Genomic DNA, 16006 nt, shown 5'->3' on the forward strand with positions numbered 1-16006 from the left:
CCAAGTCAGTTCCAGCATCGACTTTTCGTTCAAATGTACCGAAAGTAAAGCGCTAGCGCTTGGAGTTTCGAATGAAAGATCAACATTCGGAGACATTTTGCTCGGGCGCTTGCACTTGCTGACCGCATTTGTCAGCTCGAGATGCTGGCTGGATGGAGTATATCAATCAGCTCTTGACAAAAATATCTAAGCTGCTTGATGTATACAAATACATAAACATGACATCAAGCAACGAGTCTCTAGTTGTTCGCGTACAGGGACAATCCAAATTGGTCAAAGAACAACTTCCCCTACCGGCACCCAACATAGGTCAAGTACAAGTTAAGGTGTCGCATGTCGCACAAAATCCCACAGACGGTATATTGTGATACTCCGACTATCTTCATGCATAAAGCTCAGGCGCTGCAGTTCAATCCTTTGACGTGAATGCTTTCGGTGATGGAGCTGTGCTTGGGTGTGATTTCGTTGGAGAAGTTACTGGGTTGGGAGACGGAGTCACTCGACTTGGTCGGGGGGACATTGTGGCAGGGTTGACTTGGGGTGGTCAGTGACCTGGGTAATGATGCGGCAACAATGAGTAATCACTGATCAAAGTACAGGGGAAATCCCTGGCCTGGGTGGATATGCTCAATACAGTGTTGCGGACCAGCGTATATCCTTCAAAGTGCCTGCAGGAATTTCGCGGGCGGAGGCAAGTACTGTTCCTCTTGCTGCCACTACAGCATGGCTTGCGTTGTTCTCAAAGTGTTGTTTGAATATCGATCGCTCTAGGGCCAGTAAGACAAGTATTTTGGTCTGGGGTGGCAGTTGTAAGTGAAAGTGCTCAGGATACACTACTCTAATTTACCTATACTGACCATCAACAGCAAGCGTGGGACTATATACTATTCAGCTCGCCGCTATATATGGCTTCAATGTTATCACGACATGCCGCCCACACAACGCCGACCTTGTTCAGTCATACGGCGCCAACCATGTCTTTGATTACAACGACCCCAGCGTGATTGAGAAAATCAAAGACGCTGCACCTAGCCTACAACATATTTTCGATACCATTGGAAATAACACATCTTCAGCTATATCGTCTCAGGCTTTTGGAGGCCGTCAAGGTCATTTATGTACCGTGAGGCCGGGGAAGGCACACACAGAACAGGTCACCGCCAACACTCATGTCACCGATGTTTTAGTCTGGACTGCCTTTCTGAAAGACCATGCATATGGCGATTATCGTTGGCCGGTAAATACTTCTTTAAGTCCGTGAAAAAGCCAATCTTAACTGTGAACAGGCCTCGCAGGAGGACCATGAGTTGGCCAGTGAATTGTTCGAAAACTTGCCCTCTTGGTTGGCGCAGGGCGCAATCAAGCCAAACAAGGCCAAGATCTTCCTTGGGTTGGATTCTGTTCCCCAAGGGTTCCAGGAATACCGGGATGGTAAGGTTTCCGCCTATAAGATCGTCTATGAAGTGTGAGAAGGATGGGCATCCCCGCAGTAAACTATGTACGGGTGGGTTGTTGCATATGATATGAGCTACCCTAGAGAACCCTAGATTTCTATAACCGAGTGTTGAATACACAATTATCCATATTCCGAATAATTTGGTAGAAGCTGTATATCACAAGAAAATAATATAAAAGTGTAAGAAACGAAGACCAAGTAATGAAATAAGTAGTAACAATAGTTAGTAATTGCTATCTCGTTGAGCGGCTAATCGAAAGATGATTCAGCCGCCAATTGCGGGCCGAGAAAAAAGGTTGCACAAGAGTCATACATAGTACTTCCCGAAGTCACTTCCACATTCCTCATCATTCCCCTTTCCATTTTTGAAGGGTCTCAATTCTAAGGGGATACATATCTCCTCTGGTTTATCCTTTAGTTTCTTCTATTTATCCCTTCACCATGGCGACTCCCATCCTTATCTCATACGACCCCTCCTCCCCCACCTCCGACTCCGGACTCTCCCTCAAACAGATCGCCTACTTCGGCCGCGTCCTAGTCAAGGTCTCGACTCTCGACCAGGCAGAGAAATTTTTGCGTCAGAACTTCCGCACTCTCGATGTCTTTGTCGACGCAACCGAGATCACCTCTGCCGGCGATCTCGTCGACATCCTCAACGCCGGTGCCGCCAAGATCTTGATCACCCTGGACCAATTGACCACTCTTTCCGAAGAACAATCTGTGCCCTCATCCCGTCTGCTCGTCAACGCCCAATCAGACTCTCAGCTGGACACCCTCCAGCAATGGATCGCTGCCAATGCCGAGCGCAGCGAAGCTAGCGTTTGCACCGCTTCCGCGACTGTCTCCGCCGCCGCCGACAAATTAAAGATCAGCTCCGATTCACCACGCCTCTTCACAACGATCACCGATAACTCGGAGGATGTCATCACACAGGTGACACAACAGGGCGCGATCGCCGTTGTGTCGTCGCAGGCTTTGACCGTTGAGCGCGATGTGTCTGGCAAGATCTCCGCTGCTAAGCTTATTGCGTCGCGTGCGGTCACTGATCAAGCTAATGGCTTATTCGCTACCTCTGTGACCGACGAGCGGGGCGCTTGTCTCGGTTTTGTTTGGAGCAGCGATGAGAGCATCGCCGAGGCCCTCCGCACTGGCACTGGCGTCTACCAGAGCCGCAAGCGCGGGCTCTGGTACAAGGGCCAGTCCAGTGGTGATGTGCAGGAGCTGCTCCGTATTGGCTTTGACTGTGATGCGGATTGCTTGGTCTTTGTGGTCAAGCAAATTGGACGTGGTAAGGATCGGATTCTTTTGTTTGTTGACATCTGTATGCTGACTCTGATTCGTCAGGCTTTTGCCACCTCGGTACTGAGACCTGCTTTGGCGCGTCTGCCGGTCTGTCTCGTCTACAGAAGACATTGAATGCCCGCAAGGCTGATGCTCCCGCTGGGTCATACACTGCTCGTTTGTTTAACGAGCCCAAGCTCATCGATGCCAAGATTATGGAGGAAGCCGATGAACTCTGCCGTGCGCAGACCAAGGAGGAGATTGCCTTCGAAGCTGCTGATCTGTTCTATTTCGCCCTGACCAAGTGCACTGCTGCTGGTGTTAGCCTCGAGGATATCGAGCGTAACCTTGACCTCAAGAGCTTGAAGGTGAAGCGGAGAAAGGGTGATGCCAAGGGCCCATGGGCTGAGAAGGCTGGCCTGACCAAGCCCGAGTCAAAGCCAGCTCCTGCTCCCGCCGCTGCCCCGGCTCCAGTTGAAGACCGTACATCTCGAATTGAGATGAAGCGTGTCATCACAGCTGAGACCGCCCCTAAGGTGGTTTCTGATTACCTCAAGCGTCCTTCCCAGAAGTCCAACGACGCCATTGTCGCCCTGGTCAAGCCAATCATCCAGGATGTTCGTGACGGTGGCGACGCTGCAGTCCTCAAGTACACCCACAAGTTCGAGCACGCTACATCACTCACCTCCCCCGTCATCCACGCCCCCTTCCCCGCCGAACTTATGAAGTTGACACCCGATGTCCAGGAAGCAATCGACATCAGCATTGGCAACATCGACCGCTTCCACTCCGCACAGAAGGGAAGCAACGACACTCTCCAGATGGAGACCATGCCCGGTGTTGTTTGCTCCCGTTTCTCGCGCCCCATCGAGCGCGTCGGTCTGTACATCCCCGGTGGAACTGCAGTGCTCCCCTCCACCGCCATGATGCTGGGTGTTCCCGCCATGGTGGCAGGCTGCAACAAGATCATCCTCGCCTCGCCTCCCCGCTCGGACGGCAGCATCTCCCCGGAGATTGTCTATGTCGCCCACAAGGTCGGCGCCGAGAGCATCGTTCTGGCCGGTGGCGCCCAAGCCGTGGCCGCCATGGCCTACGGCACCGAGAGCATCAGCAAGGTCGACAAGATCCTGGGTCCTGGCAACCAGTTCGTGACAGCTGCCAAGATGTTCGTCTCCAATGATACCTCCGCAGGCGTCAGCATCGACATGCCCGCCGGTCCTAGTGAAGTTCTCGTGATCGCTGACAAGACCGCCAACCCGGCATTTGTTGCCTCCGATCTACTCAGTCAGGCCGAGCACGGCGTCGACTCCCAGGTCATTCTCATTGCTGTTGACCTCAGCGAGGCCGAGCTGAAAGCCATCGAGGACGAGGTTGATGCCCAGGCCAAGGCCCTGCCTCGCATGGACATTGTCCGCGGCTCCCTCGCACACTCTGTCACCTTTGTCGTTCGCGACATCAACGAGGCCATGGTCCTCAGCAATGACTACGCTCCCGAGCATCTGATCTTGCAGGTCCAGAACCCCGAGTCTATCGTCGAGCAGGTCCAGAATGCAGGCAGTGTGTTCATTGGCCCCTGGACCCCTGAGAGTGTTGGCGATTACTCCGCTGGAGTGAACCACTCGCTGCGTAAGATTTCCCCTTTCTCTCCATATAAATGTACCACCGCTAATATTTTTTCTAGCTACCTACGGCTACGCCAAGCAATACTCTGGTGTCAACCTGGGCTCATTCCTGAAGCACATTACCAGCTCTAACCTTACTGCCGATGGTCTCCTCGGTCTCGCCAAGACGGTCGAGACCCTTGCCGCTGTGGAGGGTCTGGAAGCTCACAAGCGTGCTGTGAGCATCCGTGTTGCCCAGATGAAGAAGAATCAGTCATAGATAGGCATTAGGCGATGATTTTATCTTGCATTTTGTTTTTTATCATGATGGGATGTGCCATGAACACAGATACTAGCCTAAAAGCAAATTAGCCATTTGAGGGCTTCAAATTGATGAATTGTGCAGCCAATCAAGAGAACGCTTCTATTATGCGTATACAACGTACTCCGTAAGATACAGAAATATGTTGGTAAATGAACAAGCGAAGATCTTTCAGATCTACAAACGCCCAATGACGTTGGTATCCACTGGAAAATTCCACTCGATCACATCATCAGGCACAAATTGAGTCATTGGAGTCCGATACAGAAAAAATGGAAAAACGAAAAGTCACATTAGTGAATACTAGACGCCCCTAGTATAATTTTGAAACACCCAAAAAACCAAAACTCAACTCAAACCCCCAAATGCTCCCAAAATGCAATCGTAAGACCAATCGGGACCGGGAACCCGAAAAGGCGTAGGCATAAAAAATTATCTTCAGAACTGCGCGACATCATTCAATATCTGCACTTCCTGTCCGGGCTTGAACGCAGGAAGACCCATGTAGGGACATCCGTCGCAGCGGAAGGCATCGCCCAGCGCACAGCTGCCGCAGGAGCCTGTCTTGCCCTCGACGGTGAAGTCTAGCTCGGCGAGATCGCCCGTGTCGAGCTTCATCACGTTCAGTTCTTTGTCGGCATTTGCGCGGCGCTCTTTGTCCTCTGCTTCTAGGCGGTCGGCGAGACCGCAGGTGCAGTCTTTGCAGGCGCGGCGGCGGCGGCCGGTCTTAGGTTGGCATTCTGGGGCTGGGTTGTGTTAGTAGATGTAAAGATGAGTTTTCGGAGATCGGAGTAATCGACATACGAGGCATGTTGGGTCTTGTTAAATCTTCCTCGGTGAGGAGCTCATCTTCATCAATGAATTCGTCGTCCTCGTCGAGGTCATTATTCGTTGGATCAATGAATCCCGGTGCCGCAAATCCTGTGGGAATAGACTGCACAGGTGCTGGTGGAGCAGGCTTATTCTTCTTCTTCAGACCGAACTTAAGAGGGACGGCGGCGGTGGGCTCGAAGTTCGGCTTCTCGAAGCCGTTATCGGACTGCACGAGTCCGGCCAAGATGGCCTCCATTGACTCGGAGGCATTGAGGGCTGAGTCTTGGGTTTGAAGCTTGGCGCCTGGCTTCATGGAGGGGACGAGGGTTGTGTAGACATCTCGTGTGAGCAGCTTTAGGGCCTCGGAGCGCCGTGTGCCGTCTGTGTCTGTGAGGATGAGGACGAGGTCGTAGGTTGTTGCGGGGAGAGAGACGAAGCCGGCGGAGAGCCGGTCGAGCATTTGGAGGTCTGTGGTTGCGCGATCGAAGGTGCTGAAGAGGCCGCGGAGTTTGTCCTCTTGGGTGGCTATGGAGGGGGGTGCGAGTAGGAGGGTGCGCTTGCCCTGGACAGACTTTGGAGAGAAGTCCATGTCCGCGTCGTTGGTATCAATGGTCATGAATGAGGGTGCCATTGTAGCCATCAATTATGGTATAAAGTAGGGAGAGAAAATGAGTCGAAGTGAGGGGTGGCAAAGGGAATATTTAGGTCACCGATAAAAGATAGCATTAGTCACCCACTTTTTGCTGGAGGGGCATTATTAAGCTAGTCTTCTCCTCGGAGCCTATCAGCAAACGCGGATTACCTTGAACGGCTTTTGATTCTTTCAATTGATCTCCGAGGAGACTCTTATGAAGGAATTTTGATTATCAATCGTGGTATTTCGAATGGCAATATATTGTCCTACTTGATCGGTCTCATTCCGCCTCTCCTTACTGGACGTCAGCGCGTTAGCGCTCCAATTCTGTCGCAATGCTTACATTGTAGCATGTTGGTCAGATCTAACTTTCATATGATTCGCTTGATATTCCACTTCGGTCCCTATTTTGCGGGGTTTGGGTTAGTTGACATCCCGAGATCGGACTCTCATACTCCGTACATGTCGCGCATATGTATTCCACTTTCGGTAATCGAACACGCTTCTAAAAAGCAAACAAAAAGCAAAACCGGCATTAGGGTCTACTCCTGAGCGTATGAGTATATGGAAGTGCTGATGATTACTCTCTGTGTCCAACTGTAGGTATTGACCTGGTCATTGTTATACTCAATATCATAGCACATATGTCGCCCCACTATCAAACAAATTTGAAGTAACATATGTTTTATATGAAAGTGCCATAAATGTGTTCAACTTTAGGCACTATGATTCTTTTTACAAATGATGTCCATTTTACAATCCTTGGAAAGCTACAAGGAAAGACATTTTGGCCATCGTAAAACATATGTCAAGTGGTATCTATCTGAATCTCGGACTATATACATCTCAGTCACATATCTTCATCAACCACCGCAATCCTCATGCTCGCAAGAAGGTTAAGCGCCACATTTGAATGTTTATACATATCATTGAACATCCTTGTGGCATCCTTACCAATTCCCGATTTGATCAATCCCACGCCACCAGGGTGTATCTTATAGAACTCCGTAATATCGTAAACAATTCTCTCAATTAAGATCAAATGTCGTGTTTGAGCTTGCTCATAGTATTCTTCCAAGAGCATGACGGGCAAGTCTGCTATCGGGACACCCCATTGAATAGTCTTGTACTGTAGATCAAGCTGTTTCTGAGATGCCTGGAGCATGCTCTTGTTGATCTCATTCATAGAGAAGAACCGCAAGTCGGAGACAAGACCGAACTGCGTCCACAACCAAATACTCCACTTTGTAGGATCGAACTCATACCACCGCACTCCATTGCGCCAGTCCGACGGAAACTCATGGTGGAAGTTGTGATACCCCTCGCCAAGCGTGAGGATGGCAACAATAAAGCAATTCCGGGCAGACTTGAAAGTTCCATAGGGCTGGTCTCCCATCCAATGAGCAAGCGAGTTGATGCAGAACGTGCTTTGCTGCACAAGAGCTGTACCCAGAAGTCCTCCGTAGATGTACCCGCCCAGCCAATCACCCCACCCCAATCCTGCAATGAGCGTAGGCCCAATGTATGCCATTAGTAGGAAGAGTTGCCAGTAGTAATAGGCCTGGAAGGTCACAATGGGATCCCGTTTTAGGTCTTCCACGTTTACACGTCCGATTTTGTTAGGGTCGTCTTTGAAAATGATCCAACCGACGTGGGAGTAGAAGAGACCTTTTTGGACGCTGTATGGATCTTGGTCGGTATCCACATAACGGTGGTGGGCGCGGTGCTCTCGGCACCAGAGTTTGATTGAGCCTTGTCCGGCGCCAGCGCCGAAGAGCATCAAGAATATTTGTAGAGACTTGCTGGCTGAGTAGGATTTGTGAGACCAGAGACGGTGGTAGCCTGTTCCTTATGTCAATAACTTGCTGTGGTAATGTAACCATGAGATGACTATATTTTCTGACAAGACAGAAATCTGTAGTTACGTACCTCCTGTGATGCTGAATCCCTTCATGAGATTATAGAAAAATGCCATGATCTTCGTTTTCTTTTGGAAAGGCACCCAGATCGTGCTAAGGCCTGCAAATGCAGGAACGAGAATGACCATGGTGACCATGAGCCAGTCGAGCTTCTTGTACCATGGTACTTGCTTTTGTTGTGCAGGGTTATTGTTGGCAGGAAGTCGGCCCTTCTCCTGGAGCTGAGGAGAGTCTTGCCGTGTAGACATGTGAGATGGTTGACAGTCCCACAGACTGATCAATACCAGAATCAGATGTACAAGAAGATAGGAAGAAGACTCTAACCAAGAACTAGAGACATTCAAGGCGGGTTATAAGGATCTTATCTAGGGGGTCCATTAAGCATGTGAGTTAGAGGGCGCCAAGGCTGACCAGTCATAATAGTTGACTCGTAGCATGTGGTCCATATCTTCTTTTTTTTTTTCTCTCTCTCGATTTAGACAATATAGGTAAAGTCCCAAATAGCAGTTGGCTAAACTTTAGTTGTCCTTCCCGCGGCGTTGAATGAGACAGGTCTATAGATTGGTGCGACACAGTCTAAAACCTCTTCAAGGAAGTCGACCGTGTTTGGACCCAGCACCTAAAATCGGGAACACAGACCAAAGTGATCCATTTCCCTAATCCTTTCGCCTCAACTAGATACGGCAAAGCATTTGGCTGATCATCACATCTTTAGGGTCCGAGTGAAATGGTGTATCTCGAGGTCATGAAGATCCACCGCGAATAGATGAAACACATTAGGAACAGAAGAGCCGAGGAAGAGGCAAATAATTGCGGATCTAATCTGCGACTGGAAACTATCCCGTAGAACTTGGGAGTCTGAGAATCTTCCCTCTCAATTTTCGCTGGTTTGACTAATATTCCTTGCCAGCTTCAATTTTGAGAATAGGCAGGCTCGGTGGAATAGCCTAACAAACGTGAAGATCTATTTAGCCAACAATAGTGGGGATCTGAGATGGTCCCTTTTTGCCTTCTTTTTCGCTCTTCAAGTATTTCTTCTCCACTTGGTCGTTACATTAGTTTAGCTGGAAGGTAAGGTGGTGCCCGCCAGGAAGTTCCTCCGTGAAGTGGATTGGTTTCACAGCCAAAAGAGACTACCTCACATCTTGATTTTGGGATTACAATTGGAAGGCTTCCAAGATTTTGTAACGTAATTGAAATTTCCGCAACCATTGACGTCTACAATCATAGGGCTTCACTTTTACCTCTGGTGATCTTACAGTGCGTAATATCTAAATACCAAGTCATGGTCTGCGTGTTTTAATGCTTTCTGGACCTGTGATGTCCTCCTGCAAGCTCCTCTCTAGAGTTCATAGAAACAATCTCGCTCCCAGACTCAATATCTTCTTTTCCTGTACAACATGGATCAACAAAGCTCTCAATTGTAGTGTGTTGAAATCTCACTTACCTGGTCCCAGACTATAGACCTTGATAAATAAACTCACTAATAGTGCCACCCCAGAGCAACCACACATCACCGGCCAGAGCACTCTCAGCGAATCTGCATAAGTTTTGATCAAGGCCGGCTTTCGAGGATCTGAATCAGGAATAGTTTTCAAAAGCTCGATCAATGCCGCTGCTCCTTTACTCAGCTGGTTTGTGTAGGAGGCAAGTTCGGCATTTTGTTTTACCTTTGATCGGAACATATTGTCGAAAGTTGCGCCTCCCACAGCAACACCAATTGCCTGGCCCAAGGCGCGAAAGAACGCGAAGAATCCAAGGGCATGGGAGACTTCGTGTGCCGCAATGTGTGACTGGACTGCTAAATTGAGACTTGTAAACAAAGATCCTGTTCCTAGGCCCACAAACAGGTTAATAAGGACCCATTCATGGGTTGCTGTGTGGACATCGAGTAGATATAATGTTCCGAGGCTTGTTGTTGCAATGATCCACCCTGCTGTCAGAGCTTCTCGGTAGCGGCCGGTGCTAGCAATCAAAAATCCAACTAGACCGGCAGCAAGAGTGATGCTGAATGTCTCAGGGAGTAGAGCGACACCTGACATAAGAGCTGTATATGACTTGACAGCTTGGTAATAGAGTGGGAGGTAGTATAAAAGACACCAGACCTTTTGTATATTATCTTTAGTCAGAACTGAGAATAAAAAGAGTAGCTTGTTGAGGTAGGGCAGACTCACTATCAATCCATGCAAAAATGTCTGCACATAGACCAGCTTTGCGTTCCAGTCCCGGAAAATGCTTTTCAACAAGAATGGCTCTCTTGCGAGGAAAATTTCGTATATCATAAATGCTCCTAGTCCCCCGACACCAACCAGAAGTGGTACCAAGGTATGCCAACTATCCCAAGCAAATAGCTCTCCACCCCAAGTGAGCGGGATGAGAAAACTAGACATCGATGGGATGAAGAGGCCGAATCCAACCCAGTCAACACGGGCGAGCTTCTGCCTCGTGCTCTCTTCATAAAAGGTCATGGAGTAGTAGCGAGATTTTAAAGAAATAGAGATCAATATCAGTGAGATACTAGCAAGGGGCAGGTTCAATGCAAATATCCATCTCCAAACATCTAAGGACAAATTGTTAGATATGATTCAGGGCCCAGATCGATGAGAACATACCCCTGTGGGCCAGCGCACCACCCACTATGGGCCCGCTAACGCACCCAATAGCCCACATCATACTGAGAATGCCAATCCATTTTCCGCGCTCCCTTAGCGGCGTTAAGTCCGCGATCAGGATCTCGGAAAGCGTGAGCAACCCACCACCTCCAAAGCCTTGTATAGATCTGGCAGCAAGGAGCACATCAAAGCTTTGAGAGCCTGTCGCAAGAGCCGATCCCGCTAAGAATAGCAGGGAAGCAAGTATAAACTGAACATTCGTTAACATCCGAGACTGACGCCGACAGATGTTTGCTTACCAGAGGCTTTCGTCCAAAGATATATGAGAAGACTGCAAATGCAGGCTGGAAGACAGCAGAGCAAAGAAGATTTGCCGTTCCAGACCAGAAAGCTTGAACATCAGTCCCGTGAAATTGACTTGTAATCATCGGGACAGCATTGCTCATAGAAGTAGAGCTGAGCGAGACAGTGAGGGACACGCTTGCCAGAGCAACAATAGTGAGGGAGAAGCGCTGAGAGTCTGTAAGCTTCATCCTCAGTTTAGCGGAGACGTTTCCCATTCCCAGCATTGCTGGCGGTTTCACTGGATCCCCAGGCAAAAACTTTGCATATATGGAATGAGGGGAGCACTGTGAGCATGACGCATGAGGGAACAAAAACCAGCGATGTTTTTTTTCACGCTTTTGAGCTAGTGTATCTGTGACTACCTCGGGATGTACATTGTATTCCATCAAATTTGATATGACGGTTTTTTAAGTCTGACGACCTCCGTGACCCACTGGCTCAACGCCGAGGTTTGCAATAGTGTAGAGCGCAATTTGGTACCTTGATTCAACATGGTAGGAAGAAATCAGAAAGTATATGGGGATTATCGTTAACGTTTACAGTCTCGAGTTCGTCTCAAGCCACTGCTTTAAGTAAAGATAGGCATATAGTGGGTCACAACGTTGATCCGTGGAGAGGTGGACCTCGGGACTATTTCCAAAGAGATTAGATGGACACTGTTCATTCCTCAGATTTCTTAGGGCAGACAAATACTTAGTTTTTATTGGACTATTCGGGTTCTCATTTTTGGCAACTTTCTATGTAGTTCCCGTATCATATGAGCGGAGCCGGGGAAGCCTTAGCACTTGCGAAGCTCCCTTAATTTAGAGTAGCCTCAAATTAAGGTGCCCGGAATTTGGATTTGCTCTTGAATTTGAAGGCTTTCTTTTCATTCAGGGTTCCCCACAGCATTATTTAGCCCTGCAGGTACGTGCATTGGATGCAATATACTTGTGATGTATCTTTTGCTAAAGTGCCGAATTTCCCTCGGTTCCCTACGGTATCCATGAGTCTGGATGACCCTAGATATTATTGAGCATAGGCTAAATGGAGATGACGTCTGGGAAACAGTTGAGACCCAGTTCTGTCTAGATTATGGCCCTTGATGTTTCGACCGAGACCAAATTTCTACCAGACTCAAACTTAAAAAGGTTCAACTCTTTGAAGGATTCTCATGATTCGGTTTCAAGTCTTCCTCCGGCGTAGTCCATCCACTCTTCGATTGTTGCAAAATATACCCCTTGTAGTGGGTCTCGAGTGCTGACGAGGGGCCGAGCACCTTATACTTGTATCATAATAATATAAGTTATAATATAAGTTAATAGGTATCCTTGGAATAACCTTTACAGAGCTACACGATCTATTCAAGATGCAGCCCGAAAGATTGATCAGCTCTGGCTGCAAAGCGTTTTTGTCGGAGGATGTCTACTTCGCCCATCCACACTACTATGGAGACTGCGTGTTGATAACGCGACTGGGCAGCTTCATGGCTCCAGCCATTGCCAGCCTTCTCATCACATTCTTTGTTCTTGATCGATATGTCCTCCAAGCGTTTGTGCTTCCCGCTCTATACGGAACAAAATATACGAAAATGGAAACCCGGTTCCAGCGAATCTTCTCCATTACACATCTTGATTGGATCGTTCGATTGATCTCACTGTCTACGGTATCCAAGGGAGTGTTCGAGGTGGTCTTTGGAGGCCGCCATTGGTCTGATTCGTATTTCGCGGACCCTTCCATCACTCACGCTACGCTGGGAGATGTCGCCTCTGTTGCTATGTACTTGGTGTGCGCATTCAAAACATTTGAGCTTCTTCGAGCCCAGGATTTGAAGTTGTTGATTGTCTTGCATCATGTGGGAACTATTGTAATGATCCAGGGATTCTTGTCTTTGGCTTTCAATCTCCCTGAAAATGGTCTTTCAACAAGATTCCACTCGAGAACTCTCGCGGATATGTTTGGCTTCTGGGGTAAGAGAATCTCTAAGTCTACTTGCTTTTCTCATGCTAAAATGAGTAAAATAGTGTTCTTCGATGGCACCCTGGGTGTTGCCTCGCATTTGACGCTGATCCTCCGGCGAGGTTGTTCAACGCAGACTGAGCTGCTGTACAGATTCTACGATATAACCTATGCTGCTTCTCTGCTTAGCACTATACTCGAACCGATCATCGTCGCATACCTCCTCCATCTGCATTGGAACCGGTTGTCTCTCACCGCTCATGTGGTCATCTCATCCCTGCAGGTCTTGTTCTTTTTCTCCAAGCTCAAGGTCTGCTCACGGGTGGGCGCTGCTCGCAAGGAGAGCCAAAAGGCAACACCACCTACAGAAAAGAACTGAATCATGTGTCTCTCTTTTTATGCGATGATTGTGACAATAGAATGCCCACGCGAAATAGTTATTTCTATATCCACATTTATGTACTCACAGTCCAATAATACAAGACTCAAGTGTCATAGAGGATACTTGCTGCTACCCGTATACGTCATGCAGCATAGAGAACAAGCAAAACTTAGTGGAGGTTCTAGCACAAAGTCAATAACCAGGACTTTTAGTTTGCTAGAATGCGACTGTATACGCCGGACTGCCTCTATGGTTGGTATCAATATATACAAAAAGATGATAGCGACTCATCACTCATAAACTCCAAAGCAAAGACAAGAAGCTTAACGCTTGCGCTCACGAATCTTCCACTTGATTCCGTCCTTGTTCGTGCCTCCGACGGAATTGCCCAGCTTAGCCCGTTGCCAATCAAGCTCTTTTTCGGCAGTCTGGATCTCGGCATGTTGCTTGCGCAGCGCAGTCAACTTGTTCTGACGGGCTTCGATGGCGCGCTTTCGGATCTTGCGAGCCCGCCGGGCTTCCACGAGTGCTTTGCGTTCAATTTCAAGTTCTTTCGGCGTCTTGCGGGCCTTGGTGCTTGATTGATCATCTTCATCATCACTAGCAGCCTCCTCTTGTTGTAACCGCTGCTTCTTCAACGCCAACTGATCTTTTCTGTCTTCGGCAAACACGGTTCTGTTTGGCTTGGGCTTCACCGGAGCGCCGAAATCGAAATCATCAAATTCGTCATCGAACCCGTCGAAGTTATCCTCGTCCATGCTTTCCTCGTCCTTCTTTCCATCCTTCTTCCCTAGAGACTTGTTCATGCCGTTCTGCAATTCCACATCGCGCTCCAGGCGCTCAATCTCGCGGCGAAGCCGCTCTCCAACCGTTCGGAGGTATCCTTTATCTTGCGTCTTGAGTAGCTTGATTGCTTCATGGCTCAGCCCCTGTGCCGTGGCAGAGTCTCGTGTTGTGCCTGCGCCGCGTCCATGCCGACCCTGAGTTCGGTTTTTATCGCCCATCATACCGAATGCGAATTCATCGGGGTTACGATCCTTCGCCTTCTCTTCGAGGCGCTTCAGCTTGGCCTTCTTGGCATTGTAATCTTTGGCACGGAGCGAGTAGTCCTGTTAAACGTTAGAGATGTTGTTTTTAAACTGGTTAGAAAATTGTGCAGAGATATCATGCTGATACTTCGCAAAGATATACTGACCTTGTGCTTCTCGAGGATACCCCATTTCTCGCGGCCCTGGATCTGACCACGCTCTTTGTGGTTGCGCCGTTGAACGGCATTGCGCATGGACGACATGCTGGATTATGTTTATTCCCGAGACGATAGAATCGAGAAGATAGAGGAGAAAGATGAATCGGAAATCGGAAGATGCAAAGATCAACAAGAAGAAGGCGAGTCGAGATCAGTTGGAGAAACTTTTTTTTCTGCTGGGTTTTTTCTCTCCGCCTGAGCTCGGCTCACTCGCGCTCCGCATCAACATCTCCCACTTGGCTTCGATCTTTGCTGCAAGCCATTCAGTAACGAAGCTTGCAAATTGCACCTGATCTTTTCAATTCTTTTTCTTGGGATCTACAGCAGCCTTCCATCTCATCAATTGTCTCTCAACCAGGCCCAATATCGTTTCAAAGCAAACTATCCGACTCATTGATCGTCCCATACACTTAAACCGAACTTCGATCCTCGAGATCGACCAAATCAGTCCCAATGACTACACCATCCACATCCTCCGATGCCTCTTCAACGAGTAGACCCAAGCAATTTAACCTTCGCAACCCTCTTCCGCTCTCAGCCCCCCAAGAACAAGAAGTAAAACTGCTTTACTACAAGCGTGTACGGGCCCATTGCGCCCCCGAGATTAAAGGTATGCGATTACCCTTACTCCCATACAGAACCTGCTTTCTTTCCACATACATTGGCTTGAGTTGCACATGAAGCGGAAAACCAATCCCGCTCTCGTGACCACGTTTTCCGCTCCGCACCTTCCAACGCTCAATTCACTAACTCAATCTGATTAGCATTTGCCGAGTGCGCCGTTAACCGTACCGTCACTGCCACATGGGTCTGCCGGCAACAGCGCCTCGCAATGAACTCATGCATGGTTGCTCACGCAAAGCCGGAAGAAGAGGACCGCGCACGCGAGGAGTGGTTCGCTTCTTTTGAAGAGAGGCGACGGGCGCGCGAGGAAGAGCTCGCGCGTGTCGAGAAGCGCCGAGCTGAGGTTATTAGTATGATGCGCAATGATGAAGCTCGGAGGCGAGAGGAGGGTAAATGATTACTGGTCGTTCTCTTGTACTTCTTCCTCTCTTCATCTTGTGTGAGTATTTCTTGTCTATATGGGTTTTGGCGTCTTGAGTATTCTGCTTATTGCGTTTCTTCGGCGGTCGAAGTGTGAGGACTTCGTCTTGAGTCCGTGCTTGAGGAGACTGTCAGACTCTCGCCCGGCCTGGTGTACTGCCCCGTCGTTGGGCTGGTGCTGAAGCACCGGCTTCAAGCTCGACAAACACCGTGTCTCTTTCCATTCTCACTTTAGTGGAAGGCTATCAGATTGTCCCGCCGGACTGGTCGGCCTCGGGTACTCACTCAGCCCCCACTGATCAGGGTTTACAAATTCTCTCCTCTTGGCGCACTAAGGCGAACAAAGTAGGCGTTTTGCTGGGCATTTCGATCACATTGCATGACCATCCCTACTGCGGAGCGATGGGATGGAC

The 16006-nt window shown here is 48.9% G+C and overlaps 8 protein-coding genes across 8 annotated transcripts; 4 read left to right on the plus strand and 4 right to left on the minus strand.

The window, feature by feature from the left end:
- Window positions 1-218: 218 nt before the first annotated feature.
- Window positions 219-1469, plus strand: N7529_005206 (zinc-binding alcohol dehydrogenase family protein; the record flags this gene model as incomplete). Its single annotated transcript, XM_057240733.1, has 5 exons — window positions 219-357; window positions 409-543; window positions 600-809; window positions 867-1237; window positions 1287-1469. 5 exons carry the CDS (start codon window positions 219-221, stop codon window positions 1467-1469), a joined length of 1038 nt encoding a protein of 345 aa, XP_057100028.1.
- Window positions 1470-1897: 428 nt separating this feature from the next.
- Window positions 1898-4618, plus strand: N7529_005207 (histidine biosynthesis protein HIS4; the record flags this gene model as incomplete). The annotated part of the gene is made up of 3 exons (XM_057240734.1): window positions 1898-2744; window positions 2801-4363; window positions 4419-4618. 3 exons carry the CDS (start codon window positions 1898-1900, stop codon window positions 4616-4618), a joined length of 2610 nt encoding a protein of 869 aa, XP_057100029.1.
- A 480-nt stretch (window positions 4619-5098) lies between these two features.
- On the minus strand, window positions 5099-6113 carry N7529_005208 (Cytokine-induced anti-apoptosis inhibitor 1; the record flags this gene model as incomplete). Its single annotated transcript, XM_057240735.1, has 2 exons — window positions 5099-5406; window positions 5465-6113. The coding sequence occupies 2 exons, from the start codon at window positions 6111-6113 to the stop codon at window positions 5099-5101; spliced, it is 957 nt and encodes a 318-aa protein (XP_057100030.1).
- Window positions 6114-6957: 844 nt separating this feature from the next.
- On the minus strand, window positions 6958-8274 carry N7529_005209 (acyl-CoA desaturase; the record flags this gene model as incomplete). The annotated part of the gene is made up of 2 exons (XM_057240736.1): window positions 6958-7949; window positions 8037-8274. The coding sequence occupies 2 exons, from the start codon at window positions 8272-8274 to the stop codon at window positions 6958-6960; spliced, it is 1230 nt and encodes a 409-aa protein (XP_057100031.1).
- Window positions 8275-9465: 1191 nt separating this feature from the next.
- N7529_005210 (uncharacterized protein) lies at window positions 9466-11207 on the minus strand (the record flags this gene model as incomplete). Its single annotated transcript, XM_057240737.1, has 3 exons — window positions 9466-10586; window positions 10639-10888; window positions 10938-11207. 3 exons carry the CDS (start codon window positions 11205-11207, stop codon window positions 9466-9468), a joined length of 1641 nt encoding a protein of 546 aa, XP_057100032.1.
- A 1124-nt stretch (window positions 11208-12331) lies between these two features.
- N7529_005211 (uncharacterized protein) lies at window positions 12332-13300 on the plus strand (the record flags this gene model as incomplete). Its single annotated transcript, XM_057240738.1, has 2 exons — window positions 12332-12932; window positions 12987-13300. 2 exons carry the CDS (start codon window positions 12332-12334, stop codon window positions 13298-13300), a joined length of 915 nt encoding a protein of 304 aa, XP_057100033.1.
- A 326-nt stretch (window positions 13301-13626) lies between these two features.
- N7529_005212 (rRNA-processing protein UTP11) lies at window positions 13627-14594 on the minus strand (the record flags this gene model as incomplete). Its single annotated transcript, XM_057240739.1, has 2 exons — window positions 13627-14412; window positions 14499-14594. 2 exons carry the CDS (start codon window positions 14592-14594, stop codon window positions 13627-13629), a joined length of 882 nt encoding a protein of 293 aa, XP_057100034.1.
- A 408-nt stretch (window positions 14595-15002) lies between these two features.
- N7529_005213 (uncharacterized protein) lies at window positions 15003-15570 on the plus strand (the record flags this gene model as incomplete). The annotated part of the gene is made up of 2 exons (XM_057240740.1): window positions 15003-15159; window positions 15314-15570. 2 exons carry the CDS (start codon window positions 15003-15005, stop codon window positions 15568-15570), a joined length of 414 nt encoding a protein of 137 aa, XP_057100035.1.
- Between the last annotated feature and the right edge of the window lie 436 nt (window positions 15571-16006).

This window comes from Penicillium soppii (assembly GCF_028829465.1).
Source record: "Penicillium soppii strain IBT 18220 chromosome Unknown utg000004l, whole genome shotgun sequence".
In the NCBI taxonomy this organism is placed as follows: Eukaryota; Fungi; Ascomycota; class Eurotiomycetes; order Eurotiales; family Aspergillaceae; genus Penicillium; species Penicillium soppii.